This window comes from Nelumbo lutea, chromosome 5 (genome assembly GCF_056320005.1).
Source record: "Nelumbo lutea isolate HS-2025 chromosome 5, American lotus-T2T, whole genome shotgun sequence".
Taxonomy (NCBI): domain Eukaryota; kingdom Viridiplantae; phylum Streptophyta; class Magnoliopsida; order Proteales; family Nelumbonaceae; genus Nelumbo; species Nelumbo lutea.
Window position 1 is genome coordinate 16268987 of NC_142688.1, and position 24056 is coordinate 16293042.

Consider the following 24056-nt stretch of genomic DNA (forward strand, 5'->3'; position numbering starts at 1 on the left):
AAAATCAGGGTTGGGGATGTGGAATATGGTATGTGCCGCATAAACAATAATTTACTTATTTTACTATTAACTAACAATATTTATTTAAATTTAATTACAAATTAATAATAATTTATTAACAATAATTTTAGTTTAATTAACCCTAAATTAACAGTAATTATGCATTTATTATTTTATTGTGAATTACTTTCCTTCGGTCTTATTATTTGGTTTTCAAAATTTACCGTGCATTGCATGGGGCCTCACTAGTATATTACAACTGAAAACATAAAAAGTTCATTTTTTAAATAAAAAATAAAAAATTCATAAAAACACATAAAATGTCAAAAACATATATATTTCATGCGAAACAAAAATTGCAAAAAAATACAGAAAATTGTAATAAATTCCAGAAAATTCAATGAATAGATTTAAACTAAACACAATCTTATTGATTTACTTCCTTCGACAATGGTTAATAAAATTTAATGTGACCGCCACCCCACTTAGAGTAAATTTAGAGGTCTTAAAATAGATGATCCTTGTTATATCTTCATCTATTTACAATTGGATCGATCCACTCCAATCTGATTAGCCAATAATTATTTTTTCAGAAAAGGTTAATTAATATTTAACTATATGCTTGGATCTATGATAAAAGTGTCACTCAATTAAAAGTATGTATCTTCGTACCCAAAAAAAATGTTAATATGTATATACTAATAAGTTGGTTTGAAGGTACCAAATAGCTTTGTTGGTAAAGTCTCTGGCTTGATTTTATTTTATTTTATTTTATTGTTCTTTTGATAGGTAGTGATTAAAACAAGATTACACTATGTGGGGATTCCTCGCCAACACAATCACTTGGGCCATGTTTGGTTTGAAGGAAAAAGTAGGGGAAAAAAAAAGGAAAAGTAAGGAAACCTTTATAATTTCTTACCTTTTCCTTCAAATCAACCATAACTTTAAATAAATGTAGCCAAAGTCTTCATTGCGAAAATGGGCACTTGCTACCAGTGCACTGTTTTAATAGTCAGATCAGATTAAAAACCAGATTGCTCTCCGGGTCCCGTTTTACTGGTTTACCAGGTGTTATGCCCATCCAATCCACCAAAACCATTGCTATATGACCTGAAAAGCTGGTTTTAAAGCATTGCTATATGACCAAATTTAATTGGTAGCTAGCCAGTTTTATTTATTAATGTCATTCATGCCATATAAGGGTCTATTTGGTTTGTAGTAATAGAGGTTCGGAATCGGAATCGGAATGATCAAATGTTTGATTTGGTAGAATCAGAATCCCATTCTCATTCTAGGCAGAATGGGAATCCCTCGTACGGAGAATGGTCATTCCCGATTCCTCCCCAAGGAATGTGATTCCCATTGCGGATATGAATATCATTTTTATTTTTTGGACAAAAATGCCCTTCTCATTTTCAATCCAATTAAGAGATTGGGAGAGCCGAACATGGAGAATTCCATCGCTATCTTCCATTGGGAGAGCCGAACAGAGAGCAGAGAACTCCATCGCCGAACAGAGGGCCGAGCCAACCTCCGGCGAGGTAAGACCACTGCTAAACCATTATCCTCCTCTTCCTCTTCCTCCTCCTCCTCTTCCTTCTTCTTCTTCGAAATCAACGGCCCACTGATTGAATCTTCTTCTTCCTCTCCTCCTCTTCCCCATTCTTTCTTTTTTTTTTTCACTAACTGACTGGTTTTATTTTTTTCAGATCTGCTCCTACTCACTTTTGGGATCGATCTAGTTCACTGCTACCATTATTGGTTTATCACACCAGATCCTGGCAATCGGTGAGAATAATTCATGTTTGCAAAATATTCATACACCGATGGATCTGCTCCTAATTTTTTTGTGCGATTCATGGGTGTCTCCATTTCTGGGATTATATAAGGCCCTGAGTCTTTTATATTCAACAACTCAGTTTTGATTCATATTCTCTCTGTATATCCGTACATATTTGTTTTATAATCAGTAGATTCATTGCAACCTTTCTTCTCTAAAGTACTATGGATGATGCACCGAAAAAACTAGAGAAGAGGGAAGAGAAATGAATTTGGGATAGTTTGTTTTCTTCATGTATTTAAGATTTATTGTATCGTAACGTGTGATCAAATTAGTTTGTTGTGTTTGCTTTCCCTTGGGAATTTGGATTTGGATTTCTTTGTTGCTCTGCTTGAATTTGGATACTGGTTGAATTCTATTTCGAAGTTGATTATTCTTCTTCTTTCTCATATCAGTTGTCCAACATGTTCTCTATGTTGAGAAATGCTCCATATTTCTATCTTGTATAATGTTTGAGTGAGAGCAGGGAGTTTATGTGTACAGGTGTATTCCTGGGTTCATTTAAGTTCTCGTCTTTGATTTTTTTCTTATGATTTGCAGTTTAAGGGAGTACAATCAGGGGTATACTGGTTGTTTTCAATTATTTTTAAAAGGAGTTTATATAATGGAAAGGGACTGTACGCTCATCTTTTTTTTTTTTTCAGATCTGTTTTCTTCAGCTTTATACTTTCTCTCTTCTATTTTTCCCTCAATTTTCTCATTTCTTTCTAACTAGATTACTGACCAAATCATGTAAAATATTTAGGATGTATAATATATGATTATATACATAGAAAAGACAGCAATATTTTCTTTAAAATTATTTGCATAGAAATGACCTATAAAGGTGAAGAAAACATTATTATATATGAATTCCATATTCGTTCTTTGAGAGTGGAAAATTATTTGGATAGAAATGATCTATCCAAGTATGATAAAGATCAAAATTTGGATCTTACTACATCTGATTTGATTTGACCTATCTCCATAACCAGGGAGCTGGGGTATCTCATCCCCCAACCCCATAATACCCAACAGCCAACCAATAGGGGTGCAAACGAATCGGTTTTGATCCAATTTGAATTCGTATCTGGTCCAATTATTGCTGGATTTGGATATCCATCTATATGTTAACGAAATGGGATGTGATCGTGTAATTATTGGATCAAATTCGGATAAGGTCAATTCAATTCGTTAAGATCCGATCCGATTGTTCACAAATACACATTTGTATATTTTATTTGAGGTAGATTTATAGGACACGTATATCCCTATAATTCTTTGTAAATTGTATCGAGTGTACTGCAATTTTAGCTTTTAAGGAGATTTATAACAAAATTTGTGTAGAAAGATGTTTTGAAATTTTAAAAAATTATAAAGGGTAAAGCACTTTTCCTTTCTCTTCTTCTAAACTTTCAAGTTCAGCTGTATCTCCTCAGTTTTTTATTTTGGGGTTTTTACTGTTAAATCTACCCCAAAAATCTTAGCTCCACCATATAATTGGGGTAGGTGCCACAGTGCCATCAGCTTGAAATTGATGTTAATTTACAGGTGGGTATGGGCGTTATAGGTGGAGGTGTTTATAATTTTGAACTGTTATAAGTCTATAATTGAATTCAGAATTCTGAGATGAAGTACAGTAAATTTATCCCTTAATTTTACCATGAAAGGATAAAATTGATTTAAAAAATTATATAATTCACATGTATCACAGGCAAAATTATAAAACAGATGATGAGTGCCTTAACGGCTGGGGAGTAATTAGTCAATTATAAAAATAAAAAATTAGGGTCCTTCAATGATTTTACAAATGGGGAAGTTTTAATGCATTTCAAAACTTAGGGTAGTTTAATGAAGCGAAAAAATAAAACTTAGGGTAGTTTAAGAAATTTGGCTAGTTATCAAAAAAAAAAAAAGAAATTCCCATTTTTTTTTTAAATGATGTATTGGTAGGTCTTCATTCGATCAGTTCAGTTCGGAAATAGATTTGAAACCAAACTAAATTAAATTCAGTTTTGTTCGGTTTTAATTCAGTTAATTTGGTTAATTAAAATATAAATGTATTTTATATTTATATTAATAATTATTATTAAAATATATTAACATTTATAATTAAAAATATATAATATAATACAAATAGTAATGTTAATATTAATATGAATATTTATAATTAAAATTTGAATAAATGTATTGTGTTTTGATTAATTCAATTTCCGGTTTAGTTCGATTGAATTTTTTCTCAAATCTAACCAAAAATAATAAATCGAAAATTTTAATATCCTAAAACCGAACCGAATCAAAATCGAATTAACCAAACCGAAATGGCTTGTTCGATTCGGTTTGATAACCGAATTTGAATACCCCTAGTTTTTGGTATAACAACGAGAATGAATTTGGCAGTATCTATGATGCCCGAAAGGCGTGCTTACACAGAAACACGGAAGAAGATTTCAGTAGACAGAAATACAATCAAACTGGGCAATGGCGATGCGCTCGTTCATCGCCGGTCTCAGACGGTAAGTGCTGCTTCGAATCTCTCTCTCTCTCTCTCTCTCTCTCTCTCTCTCTCTCTCTCTCTTGTGTATGCGTTTAATTTCTCTAATTATGAGCACTTTGGAAACCCTAGGAAATGCGGACATAGTCCTCCGTCTCAGATGCTCTTATTGGAGGAAACAAGGCTCTCGAGGTCGCTCTCCTCGGGTCCATTGAGAAGTGAACCGCTCGAAGAATCTCCATCTCCAGTAGAAGATCTGAAGGGCAGGATCTTCAGACTCAGACTTCCAAAAAGGAGCGCGACGACCGCGATTCAGAAATGGGTCAGCGAAGGCAACACAATTACCCTTTCCGAGCTTAGACAGATTTCCAGAGAGCTCAGGAAATCTCAGCGGTATAAGCACGCTCTCGAGGTTAGGATTTCTCTCCTTCTTTACTCTTGCTGGAATTGCTAAATTCTTAATGTGCCATTCTAATTATTTCGAAGCATGCGTATCAAATGTAGTTTAAATCGAAGACATCAATTATCCTCCCCTTCTTTAGAGTTGAGTTCCCTAAAGTAGCTTTTGTGCTTAAATTCTTTATCTCAGTAGCTAAACATTCTACTAGCGCTCGCTGCCGAATTAAAAGTTGCTAATGTTCCACTTTTGATGTGGACTCAAGCCTAGTATAGTAGCATTTGTTGCGAGTTTTCCTCCTTAGAAACTGTTTCGCGTCTCCATTGATAACTTCATTTTTCACGTTTGTATATGGGACCTGCCTACTATCAATTGAATTAGGAAAACTAATGTGGACCTTTTCATACATGGTCTTTTATCTAATCCAGTGATTTTTTTTTTTTTTTTTATCATAGAAAAAAGGAAAACGCAAAAGCAAAGAGGGAAACTTATAAGTGCTATCTTTTCTAACAAGAGGCCATATTTGGTGAAAAATCACTTTCATGTTGTCCTTAGAACTTCTATGCGAGGCTTCTTTATTTGCTCAGGGGGTAATCCTTTTAATTCTTAGAGCAAATTCCTGGAAAGTTTAAAACATCAGTATTATTTTATAAGAATTATATGCAGCTTAATAGTATCTCACTCTGATGATGTTTCTAGAGCTTAAAAACTTCTAAAATATTTTCCTCTAACCTTTTTCTTATTGCTGGTGCTTTCTTTTGCCAAACTACTGCAAACCTCCTTAAATTAATGTATTCACGGCTCCGGAGCTTCTTGAACCACCTCTCAGGTCACAAGTGGAATGTTGAAACTTGAATTTGCATGGCATGTAAAAACTTAGGCCCCGTTTAGTTCACAGGAATAGGGGTCTGGATCAGAACCGAAATGGGCTATTCCAATTCCAGTTGTTTGGTTGGGTAGAATCGGAATCCCATTCTCATTCCTGTTGGAATGGCATTCCTTCATTCGAGGGAATGGCCATTCCCTGCCCCTCCTTTGTAAGGGTTTCAATGGACTGGTTTTGGATTGGACCCCGTCCAGTCCGAAATCAGTTTGGACGGATTGGATTGACCAACAAGACATATTGGATTGGACCAATTCAGTCCAAAATATTTATTAGATTGGATTGGATCTGGTCTGTCTGTAATAAATTTATATAGGATTGGGTTGGATTAAGCCAATATCTGGTCCATTGATATAAGATAAGAATATAGGTGTCAATGGACCAGGTTTTGAAACCATTAAATCAAAATGAATTTGAACAGATTGGATGGTCCAGACATTGAATTGGACCAGTCCAAAATATTCATTGGACTGGATTGGACCTGGTCCATTTATAATGGACTCAGACTGGACTGGATTGGATTGGATCAAAGCCAGTCCAATTGACAACCCTACTCCCTTGGGAATGAAATCCCATTCCCATTCCTGTCTGAACCAAACAGACTATGGGAATAGGCCATTCCAATTCCGATTCTGAAGGATTTCAATTCTGACTGCGAACCAACCGGACCCTTAAATTGTTCTTTTTGACCCAAGAATGCAATAGATCTGCTGGTTGTGATCATTTTCCCAGTTTGGTTTTTGAGCTATGTAATCTTTAAGAGCATAGGCTTGCACAAGGCCACAAATCACAATTAACCATCAGAGGACATGTGAAATGAGAAATTTGGCTATTGGAAACCTGCAAAATGACAGCCGCAAATAAGTGAATGTGTTCAAGACATGTGTGTGAGGCTGGGAAAGGCGCATAACTGTGTACCGATCATTGCATGATATTGTCAAAAATAAATAAAGCACATGAGACATAACTAATCAATTGTGTCAGATAGATATTTTTGTAACAAATGTCAGACAAGTATCTGTATAACAAACACTTTTATTGTGATTCCCAAGAAAAGATAATCAGGTTAATTCTGCAAGAAGACAGGTCCAAAAACTTCCAAGAGTGGCTATAAATACCCGCCTGCATCCCTAAAACAGATAATTGGTCACATAACCACCAATTATCAGGTCCAGGTACCAGAAAAAAGAGGGAATATCAGTCTCAGAACCGTAACGGAGGGATTTTCCTATCAAATCCAGTCTCAGTATATTTCTCCATTACTGAGGGAGCTCCAGCTTCCTCTCTCTCTTGCATGTAGTATTTTTTTTTTCCACTCTCTCACCCCTCACAGACCCCCAGATCATCAAATCTGAGAGGACCTCAGATTCCTATCCACTTTTCTCCCAACCTTCAAGGTTTCAGACCACCTTACACCATATAATATTGTTACTGAGATGCATGTATTTCAGTTAATCCATGAAATAAAGCCACATTTTGTAGTTGTACTTCCAAGCGGTTTCTAGTTACTTCTTTGTGTTATTTGAATTATTAGTTCACTCTCAAATGCAAGATGAAGTGTCATGCTGTATACATTTATTTTCACTTTACTTTTCATTGTTCTAATTGGAATTGTTGTTGAAACCTGTTTAAAAAAATTGATACAAGCTTGCAGATATCAGAGTGGATGGTTACTCATCAAGAATTCGAGTTATCAGACTCTGATTATGCAGTTCGAATTGACTTGATGACCAAAGTTTTCGGTATTGATGCTGCTGAGCGCTACTTTGAAGGGCTCCTTCCAAATGTAAAGACTGGTGAAACCTACACTTCTCTCCTCCACTCCTATGCTGCGGTAAAACTAACTGAAAGGGCGGAGAAGCTCTTTGAGAGAATTAAGGAATTAAACCTTGCCTTGAGTGCCCTCACATATAATGAGATGATGACGTTGTATATGTCTGTAGGGCAATTGGAGAAAGTCTCTTTGGTCATTGAAGAGCTGAAACGGCAGAAGGTTCCACCAGATCTCTTTACTTACAATCTCTGGATAAGTGCATGTGCTGCCACCCAGGACATGGATGGAGTTAGAAGGATTCTTGATAAAATGATGCATGATTCCAATTCTAATGAAGACTGGGCAGCATACATGAAACTTACCAACATATATATTACTGCAGGCAACCTTGGAAATCTGGAGTCTAATTCCCTAGTTGAGGTTGAGAAAAAGATTACTCAGAGAGAATGGATAACCTATGACTTTCTCATAATTCTTTATACCGGTCTCAAAAATAAAGAGAGAATTGATAATATATGGAAATCTTTGAGAATGACATCACAGAAAATGACAAGCAGAAATTATATATGTATTCTTTCTTCATACCTGATGCTTGGGCAGTTGAAAGAAGCAGGAGAAGTCCTTGAACAGTGGAAGCAATCTGCCCCTACAAATTTTGATTTATCAGCATGTAATAGGCTTTTGGATGCATTTGTGGGGGCTGAGTTGGTTGAAGAAGCAACTTTGCTTCGTAACCTGGTTGAAAAGAACTGCAATCCCATAGGTAGCTCACAGTAGGAGCAATGTTAGTTTCTTATTTTGAGTGATGTAATGCCTTCCCAAGCAGTTTTATGCAGTTTAGGGAGAGGAGAGCAATGTACTTCAGTTTTTCCATCACTGAAATTTATTTTTCCCATCTTTGCAGTCTACAACTTACTAAAGTCCTGTTTATTTGTTATGTAAATGGGAAATTTATTTTTCCCATTTTAGCTGTTTCTGATGCAATCCTGTTTATTTGTTATGTAATGGATGAAACCATTCTGCTTATTGAAGATTTCTTTATTCAGGTAAAAAATTATGGAATATCAGAAAGCAAAACTTGTCTTCAAGTTTCTTATTGGTTCTGATTTTATTATTATTTGTACTGGTTATGCACAGAAATATTTGCAGTGAGTTTTATGGTTCTCTGATCAGAAAATCTTTTTCTGCTGCGTGTTCCATTCTTGATAGCATCTAGGCTCTCTTGCAGATTGAAACCTGCCTACTTCAAATTGATTTTCACAAGAAGTGGTTTGATTGGCAGGCTGTTATTGAAAGCATGAGCCAAAATCCCTATCACTGGTTTTAATTATAGCATCCCTTTATATTATGCAGATACTTACATGGATGGGAGCTGAGGACATTTTCCAGATGTCAGGAACTGATCATGCACTCAGATTGGAGTTGACCATCAAAGTCCATGGTGTAGCAGAGGCTGAGGAGTATTTTGAGAATATACTTAACACTAACTCAAAGAAGGCTGCATGTTTCTCCCTTCTTCATTGTTACGTAAAAGAAAGAGCTACCAAGAAAGCTGAGGCTCTTATGTTGAAAATACAAGAGTTAGGATTGGCTGTGAACCCTCATTTATTCAATGAAATGATGAAGCTTTATATGGCTACTCGTCTGTTTGAGAATGTACCATCCGTGATCCAACAGATGAAAGAAAATAAATTACCACTAAATGTTCTCTCGTACAACCTTTGGATGAATGCATGTGCCCAGCTATCAGGCGTTACATCTGCAGAGATGGTGTACAAGGAAATGATGAATGACAAGAATGTGGAAGTGGGTTGGAGTAGTCACTGTACGTTAGCCAACATATATATAAGATCGGGCCTTGTTGACAATGCCATTGTGGCACTCAGAGCTGCTGAACAGAAGCTCTCAACCCAAAAGCGGCTTGGTTATTTCTTCCTAATTACACAGTATTCTGCTTTGAACAACAAAGAAGAAGTACTTCGGCTCTGGGAAGCCAGCAAATCAGTGGCAGGGAAAATTACTTGTGCAAACTATATGTGCATATTACTGTGTCTGGTGAAAGTTGGTGGTATTGAAGAAGCTGAGAAAGTCTTTAGGGTTTGGGAATCTCAGTGTGTGAAGTATGATATTAGAGTCTCAAATGTCCTCCTAGGTGCTTACATGAGGAATGGATGGATGGACAAAGCTGAGTCGTTACATCTCCATACCTTGAAGAAAGGTGGGTATCCAAATTACAAGACTTGGGAGATTCTCATGGAGGGATGGTTGAAAAGCCAGGAGATGGATAAAGCCGTGGAAGCCATGAAGAAAGGTTTTGCTATGTTGAAACACTGTGACTGGCGGCCATCACCTAAAATTATAATGTCCATCTCTGAGTACTTTGAGTGGCATGGGGACTTTGAGAATGCAAAGAAATATGTTAAGGTCATCCGTCAATTAGGTCTCATGAGTCTGCCATTGTACAAATCATTGCTCAGGATGCACATTCATGCTGGGAGACCACCTCTAGACATCCTAAAAATGATGGAGAAAGATAAAATCGACATGGATGAGGAAGTTTATTCACTGGTTGAGTGTGTAAGCAAGTAGGTTGCTGTTGAAATCTAAAGAGACTAGGGGGAAATGGTTACTGCAATTTAATAGACCTAGAAAGCAAGTTTCAAATTTCTCTTATTCTGAATTAGATGTTTGGTTAGGGAACCAACAGTGACAGGGTTTCTGATAAGCCTCAAGTTGTTGACATCAGAGATTGTCTGTTGGATTCCAAATCTGCATCCATGACGATATCCAGTTGGCGTACTGAAAATAACATTAGATGAAGGGTACTATGTTCATGTATTGCCCAATGCATGTGCCATAAATATGAATGGTTTAACAGCTGAATCATATACTTGATCAGCAATTGTCACCAGCTTGAGTGACTGACCTGCCCTTTAACCATCAAATGCCAGCTTTTGGATTGGACTATTTAAGGCCCTTGCGTTTCTATTATGAGTAGTCTCAGTGAATAAAGAAAGATTGTGCATGAGCTCTACCAACCATGTTGTAGAAAGGGCCATTGGCTCAGCAATCCATCCAGACCGTGTTGTGCGCTAACTCTTCAAACCTATCATGCACAAGCACTGCACAGCTCTGAATGCTTTACACTGAGGTCTGAGAGCTCGACTTGTATTCTGTGTGTTATTGTCCTTCCACCGTGGCATTTCAGTAAGGGCTTGGAATCCCATCATACGGTCTCATGAGTCATGGCTATGGACGGAAGCAAAGGGTAGTTGATGAATATTCGAATATGCCAAGAAGAAAAACCCTTTGTCCTCTATTTTAGGGTAAGACTAAACATACCCTGGGTTTTCAAGGGGACTTGAACATACCTTTTGTCTCTTTTGCCCTCCATTTCCCTTCAAATTTTCAAAAGGAACTAAACAAAAGACACCTCATGTGTTCACTATTTTATTTTCCTTGATAATCCAAAAGAGTGAAAACTTGCAACTCATCCCAAAAGACCAATCTGACAAATGATATTTAAAGATGATAATATACGGCTGTGTCAAAATACAATTGCTGCTGATAGGCAAATCAAAGTAAATCAGTAGTAGCCTCTCCTTGGTTCTGTAGGAATGTCTTTGATCCACCTAATATTCAAGCTTCCCATCCCAAAGCAATTAAGCATAAATGCTGAGCCAAAATGCATTGCCTTTGGAACCGTCTTAATTAATTTTATGCATTATAATCCCAAGAAAATTGGGTGAGACATGTGAAACAACAATTAGCAACTAAGTGGAAATAATATCAACTCTAACTCAAACACCTCTTTTTTCTGACAATCCAACGATGAATATCGAAAATTAAAAGAAAAAACAAAAAACTTGGTGAACAAATCTAAGTTCGGACCAAAATGCACCATGTGACTTCTGTCTTGCCACAAAGTGGTGCAAATTCTGGTCAGGTTTTGTACTGAGGAAAAACTCATCACCATTACCTTTACTCGACAAACAATTGCTTTGGTGGTGGATTTGGTGATTGATTTGCCTTGCATTTTGTTCTTTGGCCGGGGATTACTCTGAATATTGTCTGAGCTGAAGAAAGCAGAAAGACAATTCCTTTTCGTAAGAACTCGTGTGTATATTTTAACAGTGAATTTGGAATCACCATGATAGCTGAAAACTAAGAGGGCAAAATAGGACTATACAATTTTTTATGAGTGCACATGTGCTCATGTCACGTTTTAAGTATGTTTAAGTCTTATGGGTCAGCTCACAACGTATATTTAAGTCTACTAAATACTTCCTTTTTCTTGAGAAAAAGCAAAATTCATTAATTGAAACAAAATAAAAAATAGGAACTCATCCAATGTGGTGTGGTGTACATGTACATAACCCATTGTTAGACAGTTTTGTATGCCCTTAGCTTGAATCAAAATGATGTACTTTATGAGTTTATTGTAAATGAATAAAAGTGCATATTTGATTCATGTTCCCTTGGTATATTTCTATGTAATACCCTTAAACTCGACACTTAATGAGACTCATGTTAGTTTAGAATGTTCACAGCCAATGGGTCGGTCTAGGGAGACCTATCCAAACAAGTCTGACACTGTGGTGCCACTAAATCGGTTGGGGTGGCTTGTCTCACTTACCAGGGTGAGACCCTAGGCACATACAGTGTATGATTAATTGAATATTTGAACTGGACCAGATTTCTAGTATTGCCCTGGACCTTGGAGATTGATGGGCAAAATTGGAAAGTTACACCCGACCCCTAGACTCGATTATGATACTACACAAGGTGTCGAATTGGGCTGTCTTTGATGTACCAATCAGTGAGATCCTTAGCGGGGCTCAAAACCTGAGTATGTTGGGACAGTCTGAGAATTCATCCGAGTGGGTGATCATAGTGACAAGATCAGCCCCTTTGTCGGACAAAGGTAATGATCGGGGTTGCACTCTCACTGATGGAAACCAAGACTACCGACAACCGATTTCAATCGTTGACATTTGTTTTGCAAAATATATTTTATATGAGATATAAAAGTATATATATTATGGTTTCGAAATGTTTACAAATAGGTTTTAATTCCCGTGATCCATACAAGAGAAAGTGCAACACTGTTCCTTGCAGCCGAGGGAGAGGTCCTCTCTTGTCAGGCAGTGTATGATCATTATGGGCTGAGAGGTTAAGTGTAAGACCATTGAGGATAATACCTAATGGGCTAATCTTGCATCTGCCCACAGTCCTTGAGTGTTACAAGGTGGCTTGGCCCAGAGACCACTTAGGGTAAGTGTTGGGCCCATAGAGCCCATTTGATGGGTTTCAGGGGGTGCACTGTCCATAACAGTGTATTCGGCCAGGCCTTGTAACAAAGACTGGGCTGAACCCATGTGGCTGATGTGTAGATCAACGTTTGGGTCCCACGCCATACAAGGAAGCCCAACTGAGCAGTAGTTTGGAAGGCTAAATGAATACATAACCTTAAATGGGCCTTAAGCCCATTTCGAACTGGGCTAATTTGATTAGTCACTTAAGAGGCGGATTCTGAGATGGATCAGCTGATAGGATTGGGCTCACACCCTACCCACTTACCAAGATCTAAATGAGATTTAGATCTGGAAACTTCCTAATTAGATTAGGAGATGGCTGATCTAATCTACAAATAAGATAAGGGTTATCCCTTATCTTAAAGGGACTTCTAATCCAGATATGATTTGGGTTAGCAACTCCTAATGGGATTAGGAGCTGATCACTTTAACTCTATAAAAGGAAGAGGGGGTGGCAACCTTTAGACAACATCACAAACAAGCAACAGATAGTCTTGTCTTTAGAGCTGAAATCACAGAAGAGAGAATCTGCACCCTGCAAATACTCTCTTGCCGCTTCCTTCCTGCAACCGCCACCTACAGCAGTTTGATCTCCAGTTCTTGGGAGAAATCAAGATTGGATCTTGATTCCAATCTTTTGGAGAAAAGATTGGTGGGAGTTGTATTCACAAGCCGTCCAAGTGATTCTTGAGAATGATCAAGTTCTTTTGGAAGAACACTGCTGATTTTGCTCCACCCTGCACTGCGCCATCTTTAGTGGGAGCAGATTTTGGATCCTTCCTTGGGCGTGAACACCTCCATTGAGAGATATCATTTCTCTGTATCAGGTATTATATCTTCCTACTCCTTTTGGTTCAGATCTGGTTCAGTTTGTGGTTCAAGAATGATCCTTGAAAATGTGATTTTCTAAATGGGGAATTCGATTCCCAGTTGAAGGGAGAAAAAAAATTTTGAAATTCGCCCCCTTATTCCGCAATCTTTGGGCATCCATGTGATGGATTTCCTATCCCTTCAGTGGTATTAGAGCCATGGTTCAAATTTTGAACCATTCTGTTTCAGATCTGAACCTGCGCAAATAGAGAGAAGGCGTTCTACCCAATTTGCGCAGATATGGGTTTTGGGAAATTTGTTCCCAAAATTGATGGGCAAATAATCTGAAATTAATTTTATATAAATCTGATTATTATTTAGAATAGTTCTATATGATTTTCTTGAGTTATGGGCTGTTCGTACAAGAGGAGATCAAATTCTTGGTTTGCGCAGGGAGAACTGCAAGAATTGCAGTTTCTTGAATTTATTTATTACATTTGGTCTGTAAATAATTTTTTTATTTTAGACTCAATGTATAGGCATTCGATCTGATGTAATTATTAATAGAAATAGGATTTCTATTTATTTTTTATTTTGGATCGAAGATGGTGGTGCAGTGAAGGAGATTTCGCAAATGGGAAACTTAGAATCTGCGATTTGCAGTTTGTGAAACTACAATCTGTGATCTAACCTCTGTTTTGCAAGATGGAGTGTGCGAACAGCCCTGATTAACTGATTCTTGTCTTTCTTTTATCAGGTATTTAATTTCAGATTATTTTCTTGAATTAAGGATTTAATTAAAGATCAAACCCTAGACCCATTCGAACCAAGATTGGTTCAAACTGTTTGGACCAAATCTAGGGTTTAATCAAGGCTGAAAGTCAGCCCTATTTTTTCCACTAATGGGCCTGAGGATTGATATTTAATTAAATGGTTAATTCAGCCCAACCTGTAAAGGCCCGATTTTAAATAGTTAAAACTGCCAAAAAGTCCACCTCAAAGGATAAAGCTATATGGGCCGAACTGGGTAACCCTAATTTAGCCCATATACCTAGATAATATTAATAGTTAATATTATGGATTTTCAACGGGCTTCCAATGGGCCTTATAGATAATTAATTGATTTGATCAATTTATCCCTGCATGAGATGTTTGGATGTGTGATGTGTTGCGTACATGGACCATAAGTGCTTGGCCCATGCTCATTCGACAGTGGCTCTTACGTACACCATGGCTGAATGCACATCATTGCCATGGTGTCCCTTTTGGTCATTGGATGACCTCCCTCAGTGGTGGGCCCCACACCTCATCATGAGGTTACGTGCGGAACCCTAGCCGATTTAAGGCCCACCGAAATCTGACTTTATGAAAGCCAATGGGAGCCACTTTGGTTTGACCTAAATCAAACTAGGGCGTAATTAATTGTTCCCTCCAACTAATATGAGTGCAAGTAATAAGGAGATTCATATGATGAACTCTCTAAAGGCCTTCCATCATTAGCATGAGGATGGGTCCTTCAGTAATGAGGAAACGCACCAGAAAATGGGCTATCCATTTGCTGTTGGGCTTGTCTGAGTGTTTCATAAGATGATAGGGGCATCATAGACCGATGTGGGAGGGGCTTCACCAGAAAATGGGAACTCTCTCACGGTACCTTGGCGTTCACGAATATGATGGGTAAGCACTCACTGGATAGAAAGGTTTATTCGAAAATGGCTCTGAACCTTGTCTGACAGAGGCCAAAGGGAAAACTCATATGATGAGTGTATATGATCCTTCACAGAAAGGTAGTGGGGTTATGCAGTTAAAACAGTTGGCTCCATGCACCCTATGTGATTTCCCACATTTCTAGAGACAACCCGTAGTCTCCGTCACTGAGAAAGGAGGTAAATCTCAGAGATGAATAAATGGAAATGGATCATAGATTAAAATCCATATCTATGAAATGAACATGAATCAAATTAGGTTGTGGACTGATGTTTGCTCTTTTATCAGAAAATGGCAAACGGATCTTTTGCAAAGCTTCTTGATGACAACAAGCTTAAGGGCACAAACTATGCCAACTGGTACAGGAACTTTATGCTGGTCCTAGCTTCTGAAAAGCTGGACAAAGTGGCAAAGAATCCTGCCCCGGAGCGTCCGGGTGACAGGGCTTCTGAGGCCCGAAGGAGAGACTATCAGGAATGGGAGGAGAAAAACTCCCTTGCCCGGTGTTACATCATTGCCTCCTTGGACAATCCAATACAGAGGTAGTTCGATCAGATTGAACTTGCCAAAGACATATTGGACAATCTAAGGACGATGTATGAAGAGTAGAATCGTTCTACTCGACAAAAGGTCTTGAAACAATTCATGACCACACAAATGTTCAATGGCCAACAAGTTCACGACCATTATCATCGGATGATGGGTTACATCAATGAACTGGAGGCTCTTGGACCCGGGCTGGACCTTGCAACCTAGATAGATGCTATCCTTAATTCTTTGCCTCATTTCTTTAATCCGTTCATCATGAACTATAACATGAACAAGCTGAATGTCAGCTTGCAAGAGCTCAGCAATATGTTGCAAAGAGCCGAAGAACTTATTAGAAAGGATGAGCCTGTAGCTATGCTAGTTGAAGCTAGCAAGACGGGCAAGAGAAAGAGGAAGGCGAAGAAGCCTTAGAAGAAAGCCACTAAGGGTAAGAAGTAGAAGAAAGACAAAGCATCGGATGCCTATCACTTCTGCAAGAAGACCGGCCACTAGAAAAGGAATTGTCCTGCCTATCTGGAATCCAAGAAAGGTAATTTCGAAACTTGTGTTATAGAAACCAATTTATTGGTAGCTTCTGCGTCCTGGTGTATTGACTATGGGGCTTCAACTCATGCGTGTAACTCACTGCAGGGGTTCAAGGTAAGCAGAAGGCTGAGTGAAGGAGAAGTCACTCTCTACTTAGGGACTATTGCAACTGTTGCAGCCGCGACAATAGGAATCGTGGAGTTAAGTTTTAGAGAAGGAAAAATTGTACTGAAAGATTGTCTTTATGTACAAAATTTAAGAAGAATTTTGATTTCTGTTTCAAAACTGTGTGCAGATAGTTATTTTGTCTTCTTTAGTAATACGATTACTATTAAAAGAAATAACATATTCATCGCATACGGGGAACTGGAGAACGGTCTCTATGTTCTACATCCTTCTCTAGAAACCAACATAACTGAAACTACGTCGGCTGAAATCCCCAAGAATAGAGCCCGTGATACAATTAATCCCACTTGTCTGTGGCATTACCGACTTGGCCACATTGGTGTTGATCGAATCACAAGGTTGGTAAAGGATGGTCCTTTGGATTTTCTAACTGTAGAAGATCTTCCCACCTGTGAGCCTTGCTTACAAGGCAAGATGACGAAACGGCCATTTAACGGTAAGCCTGAAAGATGTACAGACACATTTGACCTAATACATACTGATGTATGTGGTCCCCTGAGTGTTAGGACACGAAATCAACACGTGTATTTCATCACCTTCACAAATGATTTCTCACGATATAGTTATGTGTACCTAATGAGACACAAGTCTAAATCCTTTGAAAAGTTCAAAGAGTTTAGATAAGAGGTCGAGAAACAGTTGGGGAGAGAAATTAAAGCCCTTTGATCTGATCGAGGTGGCGAGTATTTCTCTGACGAATTCAGGGACTACTTAAAGGACAATGGGATAGTATCACAATTAGCTCCTCCTGCTACACCACAACTTAATGGTGTTTCAGAGATGAGGAATAGGACCTTATTGGATATGGTCCGGTCACTTCTCATACACTCAGAATTACCCACATCCTTTTGGGGTTACGCATTAGAGACTGCGATTTACGTGCTGAATCGGGTTCCAACCAAATCGGTTCCGAACACTCCATATGAACTTTGGATTGAAAAGAAACCGAGTGTCAGACACTTGAAGATTTGGGGTTGTCCAGCACACATTAAAAGAACGAGTGCAGACAAATTAGAATCCAAAACCAGTCGTTGCCTATTTGTAGGCTACCCAAAAGGCTCTATAGGTTACCTATTCTATGACCCAAGTGAGCAGAAAGTGTTCTACAGTCGAAATGCCCAATTCTTGGAGACCGATTACATCCTGGACACCCATCGTCAGGAAATTGTTCTTGATGAGGAGAGCTCAGGAGCAGTGGGAGATGTCCCACAAGTTCCAGGTAGTGATCAACCTAGAAGATCCACTCGGGTATCCAAGCCACCAGTCTGTTATGGTTATGACTAGGATAGTTACCTGGTGGAAACCTTGACTAGTGAGGAGGATCCCGTGACTTACGCGGAAGCTATGTTGGACATAGATTCCCAGAAGTGGGTGGAGGCCATGAGAGTAGAGATGGACTCAATGGAGACCAATGAAGTCTGGACTCTAGTAGATCCGCCCTCCGGGGTAAAAGCAATCGGTTGCAAATGGATTTACAAGAGGAAGAAGGACCCCGATGGTAGGGTTGAGACCTTCAAAGCTCGTCTGGTGGCGAAAGGGTACACTCAGAAAGAGGGCATCGATTATGAGGAAACCTTTTCACCTGTGGCCATACTTAAATCCATTAGGATCCTGATAGCTGTAGTAGCATACCATGATTATGAGATTTGGCAAATGGATGTCAAAACTACATTCCTGAATGGAGATCTTACTGAAGATATCTATATGCGGCAGCCGCAAGGCTTCATAGCTGCGGGTCAGGAAAACATAGTATGTAAACTCAATAGATCCATTTATGGACTTAAGCAAGCTTCTCGAAGTTGGAGCATCCATTTTGATTCTGCTGTCAAAATGTTTAACTTCGAGCAGAATCCGGATGAACCCTGTGTTTACAAGAAGTACAATGGAGATAAGGTTACCTTCTTGGTTCTGTATGTAGACGACATTCTACTCATTGGGAATGATGTAGAAATGTTGACTACGATGAAAGTATGGCTTTCACAGCAAATCTCCATGAAAGATCTTGGAGAAGCCTCCTATATACTAGGTCTTCGACTCTATAGAGATAGATCGAAGCGGATAATAGGATTATCCCAATCTGCCTACATTGACAAAATAGTCAAAAGATACAACATGGAAAACTCCAAGAAAGGAAAATTTTCTTTCAGGCACGGAGTCGCTCTCTCCAAGAAGATGTCTCCCAAGACATCTGAGGAGATTGATGGCATGAAAGACGTTCCCTATGCCTCTGCTGTAGGGAGCATCATGTATGCCATGCTGTACACTCGCCCTGACATTGCTCAAGCAGTGAGTGTAGTAAGCAGATTTTAGGCAACCCAGGGCAGGAGCACTGGACTGTTGTGAAAAACATGCTTAAGTACCTTCGAAGGACAAAAGAGTTTTGTCTAGTATTCGATGGTAATTCACTACAGATCCAAGGGTATACAGATGCCGATTTTCAGTCAGATCCAAATGATAGAAAGTCTACATCTAGATATGTTTTCATGATAGGATCGTGTGCTGTTTGCTGGAAAGCAGCAAACAGGGGTCCACTGCAGACTCCACGACCGAGGCCGAGTACATTGCCGCAAGTGAGGCTGCCAAAGAAGCCGTGTGGATGAAGAAGTTCGTTCATGAGTTGGGAATAGTTCCGTCCAGCACATCACCCATCCCATTGTTGTGTGACAACAATGGAGCTATTACTCAGGCTAAGAAGCCTCGAGCCCACTCGAAGTCGAAGCACATCGAGAGGAAGTACCATGTACTAAGGGAAATTGTTGGTTGAGGGGACGTCTTGATTCAGAAAGTAGCGTCAGCGGAAAATGTAGCAGACACATTAACAAAGCCACTATCACAGAAAGTGTTTGAGAAACACGTGGAAAGCATGGGACTCCGACTAATACCTGGTTGGACCTAAGTGCAAGTGGGAGCTGTTAGACAGTTTTGTATGCCCTTAGCTTGAATCAAAATGATGTACTTTATGAGTTTATTGTAAATGAATAAAAGTGTATATTTGATTCATGTTCCCTTGGTATGTTTCTGTGTAATACCCTTAAACTCGACACTTAATGAGACTCATGTTAGTTTAGAATGTTCACAGCCAATGGGTCGGTCTGGGGAGACCTATCCTAACAAGGCTGACACTATGGTGCCACCAAGTCGGTTGGGGTGGCTTGTCTCAGCTACCGGGGTGAGACCTTAGGCACATACAGTGTATGATTAATTGAATCTTTGAACTGGACCAGATTTCCAGTATTGCCCTGGACCTTGGAGATTGATGGGCAAAACTGGAAAGTTACACCCGACCCCTAGACTCGATTATGATACTACACAAGGTGTCGAATTGGGCTGTCTTTGATGTACCAATCAGTGAGATCCTTAGCGGGGCTCAAAACATGGGTATGTTGGGACAGTCTAAGAATTCGTTTGAGTGGGTGATCATAGTGACAGGATCAGCCCCTTTGTCGGACAAAGGTAATGATCGGGGATGCACTCTCACTGATGGAAACCAAGACTGCCGGTAGCCGATTTCAATCGTTGAGATTTGTTTTGCAAAATATATTTTATATGAGATATAAAAGTATATATATTATGGTTTCGAAATGTTTGCAAATATGTTTTAATTCTCGGGATCCATACAAGAGAGAGTGCAACAATGTTCCTTGCAGCCGAGGGAGAGGTCCTCTCTTGTCAGGCAGTGTATGATCATTATGAGCTGAGAGGTTAAGTGTAAAACCATTGAGGATAATACCTGTTGGGCCAATCTTGCATCTGCCCACAGTCCCTGAGTGCTACAAGGTGGCTTGGCCCAGAGACCACTTAGGGTAAGTGTTGGGCCCATAGAGCCCATCTGATGGGTTTCAAGGGGTGCACTGTCCATAACAGTGTATTCGGCCAGGCCTTGTTAAAAAGGTTGGGCTGAACCCATGTGGCTGATGTGTAAATCAATGTTTGGGTCCCACGCCATACAAGGAAGCCCAACTGAGCAGCAGTTTGGAAGGCTAAATGAATACATAACCTTAAATGGGCCTTAAGCCCATTTCGAACTGGGCTAATTTGATTAGTCACTTAAGGGGCGGATTCTGAGATGGATCAGTTGATAGGATTGGGCCCACACCCTATCCACTTACCAAGATCTAAATGAGATTTAGATCTAGAAACTTCCTAATTAGATTAGGAGATGGCTAATCTAATTTGCAGATAAGATAAGGGTTATCCCTTATTTTAAAGGGACTTCTAATCCATATATGATTTGGGTTAGCCACTCCTAATGGGATTAGGAGCTGATCCCTTTAACTCTATAAAAGGAAGAGGGGGCGGCAGCCTTTAGACAACATCACAAACAAGCAACAGATAGTCTTGTCTTTAGAGCTGAAATCACAGAAGAGAGAATCTACACCCTGCAAATACTCTTTTGCCGCCTCCTTCCTGCAGCCACCGCCTACAGCAATTCGATCTACAGTTCTTGGGAGAAATCAAGATTGGATGTTGATTCCATTTTTTTTGGAGAAAAGATTGGTGGGAGTTGTATTCACAAGCCGTCCAAGTGATTCTTGAGAAGGGTCAAGTTCTTTTGGAAGAACACTGCTGATTCTGCTCCACCCTGCACTGCGCCATCTTTAGTGGGAGCATATTTTGGATCCTTCCTTGGGCGTGAACACCTCCATTGAGAGATATTATTTCTCTATATCAAGTATTATCTCTTCCTACTCCTTTTGGTTCAGATCTGGTTCAGTTTGTGGTTCAAGAATGATCATTGAAAATGTGATTTTCTAAATGGGGAATTCGATTCACAGTTGAAGGGAGAAAAAAATTTTGAAATTCACCCCCTTATTCTGGAATCTTTGGGCATCCATGTGATGGATTTCCTATCCCTTCTCCCATGCCTTTATATTTAACTACTTTTTTTTGGTAGGTAAGTGAGTAATACATAGGAATGATTATGGGTTAGGCCAGGCTTAGCACTTATTTTAAGGGCAGTCCAGACTAATAGGGTTGTTTACGGGTCGGATTGGATCGATTTACTAGTGTTTTTTTGAACCAAGTTGATATGATTTGGTTACTTATAGATAAAGCCGAAACCGACCCTCTATTAAGTAAAACCGAGCTAGTTGGTTTGGGTCGGTTTGGATTTCAACCAACTCCAATCTTGCACGATGCAGATGAAGTCAAAGTGCTAATATTATATATAATATTTCAGAATATATTTTCTGGAAATATATATTTAAAACCAAAACATATGTACAAATATATCGAAATATATATTTTCTAATTTCTGAATATATATATTTCAGAAATATATATCTGATATATTTCAGAATATATATTTTTTCATATATATATATATATATATATATTTATTATTTAAAACTAAAATATCTATATTCAACCGATATTTTTAGAATATATAGTTTTTCAACCCAAAATTGACCGGTAATAAAGAAAAACCAGCCAACTCGGGTTGGGCCGGGCCGGGTCTGTCAATTTGGATTTATTTGTGAACAACCCTACAGACTAATTTAAAAGAGTTATTATTGGGGGTAGTGAGTGACACTTATGTCCCAGAACTTTGATTTTCCACAAGGAGTTACCCTTTAATTTTAGATTCCAATACTATGCTCCCACAATTAATATTCTATTAGTTTTGATTTTTTATTAGTCCATTTTTCTCTCTTTTATTGTATTTTCAAAACTCAAGTTCTGACCTTTTATGACAGATGCTCTACCATTTCGAACAAATAAAAGAAAAAAAGAAGAAGAAACATTTCGAACAAATAAAAGAAAAAAAAAAAGAAGAAGAAAGAAAATGATATAGGTAACTTGGGCTTTGGAGATGCAATAAAGGAGAGGGCACATGATCTTATAAAAGTTTAAAACTAACATAATGCTAACGGTGAGTTTGTATTTTACACTAAACTAGCAAGCTAGATAGCACCTTCTATTTAACTACTTTAGTGGCACATACAAATGCACAAAATAGATGAGAAAGGGAGGGAACGAAATGTGTAGAGTGGGCAAAGAGGAAAATGGAGACACAAAATCAAACCTATGTCAATGGACCTCACATGCAACTCACTTTGTCCTCACTTATGAGTAAGGGTACAAATTTGGCAGGTTGGGTTAAGTTGAGGGTCAACCCATGGCCATGCCCAACCTTAAAGATGCAAGCCTCAGGAGGCTTGAGATTGGTCAAACCCATGTCTATCAACCTAGGCCCAAACTAGAGCTTAACCCAACAATTTTTTAATTGGGCTTAGGTTCGGGTTGGATAGGACTGGGCTTTTAATAAAGCTTAGTGTAGGATGGTTGGGTTTGATTATGATTATACTTTTGTATAGTCATCTTTTATTAGACTTTATGGTCTAATTTAGAATTGAAATTGATTATGATTATACTTTATAGTCATCTTTTATTAGACTCGATTAGAAGAATTTATATTGCGTCAAGCCTAGGCCCATTGAAAATATGTAAAATTTACATCATGCGGGCTATGGTTGGGTTTGGGCTACACCCTAACCCAACTTTACACCAGACCCAAGACCCGAGTTTTATGGCCCAAGCCCGCATGTAGCTCAAAAGCTCATGTCCAACCTCATGCAAAAATTTAGTTGTGTTGGTTTGGGTCAAGGTTTTTAAAATTGAACCGGATAACGAATCATTCAGGGATCTAGTTTCTAGGTCAAATAGTCTGACTATTCAAACTGAATGGACAGCCCATTTTAACAAAAAAAAAATTAAAAAATAAAAAATAAAAAACAACGAAAAATTGTTGTTCGGGTCAATGGTTTAAACGATTCCACTGGCTGGGTCAATAGTTCGCTGACCAAATCAACAGTTTTTGGCTAAAAGATAGTTTTGGGGTGAGACGGTGATCGATTCCAGCTTTTTCGGTCTGACCATCTGGTCTAGTTTTGAAAGCATTGTGATGTAACCATTTCTGGTCACGTACCAATTTTTTGTGATGTATCAATTTTTTTGGCTAAGTACCTCGTCATTTGACCTAGTGGTGAAGTGCCTGGTGATGAACTGCCTAGTGGTGAGCTACTTGGTGGTGAGCTCCCTGGTAGAAAATTGCCTGGTGACGAGCTCCCTAGTGGAGAGCTACTTGGTGACGAACTCCCTGGTGATGAGCTACTTGGTGGCAAACTGCCTGATTACGAGCTCCCTGGTGGAGAGCTACTTGGTGGTGAACTCCCTGGTGGAGAATTGCCTGGTGACGAGCTCCTTGGTGGAGAACTGCCTGGTGACGAGCTCCCTGGTGGAGAGCTACCTGGTGGTGAGCTCCCTGATGGAGAACTGCTTGATGATGAGCTCCCTGGTGGAGAGCTACTTGGTGGCGAACTCCCTGGTGGAGAACTGCCTGGTGGTGAGCTCCCTGGTGGAGAACTACTTGGTGGCGAACTCCCTGGTGGAGAATTGCCTGGTGGCAAGCTCCCTAGTGGAGAACTGCCTGGTGGCGAACTCCCTGGTGGAGAACTGCCTGGTGGCGAGCTCCCTACTAGGCGGCCTGTGACTCAGAGAATGGTGGAGCTCCCTGGTGCAATGCAACCCGACTGCCCTCTACATGAGGTGATCTTCTTTCCTTTGTAGGCAGTGGGAGCTGAGGGACCTATGAGAA

The 24056-nt window shown here is 39.1% G+C and overlaps 1 protein-coding gene across 3 annotated transcripts; it reads left to right on the forward strand.

The window, feature by feature from the left end:
• Positions 1-1407: 1407 nt before the first annotated feature.
• Positions 1408-10274, forward strand: LOC148850609 (Tetratricopeptide repeat (TPR)-like superfamily protein). 3 transcript variants are annotated; one of them, XM_088945937.1, is made up of 6 exons: positions 1413-1541; positions 1710-1788; positions 4220-4335; positions 4446-4725; positions 7248-7379; positions 8721-10274. In XM_088945937.1, exons 3-6 carry the CDS (start codon positions 4301-4303, stop codon positions 9954-9956), a joined length of 1683 nt encoding a protein of 560 aa, XP_088802063.1. In that variant the 5' UTR covers positions 1413-1541; positions 1710-1788; positions 4220-4300; the 3' UTR covers positions 9957-10274. The 3 variants fall into 3 exon arrangements, with proteins under 3 accessions (XP_088802065.1, XP_088802063.1, XP_088802064.1); XM_088945939.1 differs by lacking the exon at positions 7248-7379 and having other exon boundaries at positions 1408-1541; XM_088945938.1 differs by lacking the exon at positions 1413-1541 and having other exon boundaries at positions 1753-1892.
• Positions 10275-24056: the final 13782 nt, after the last annotated feature.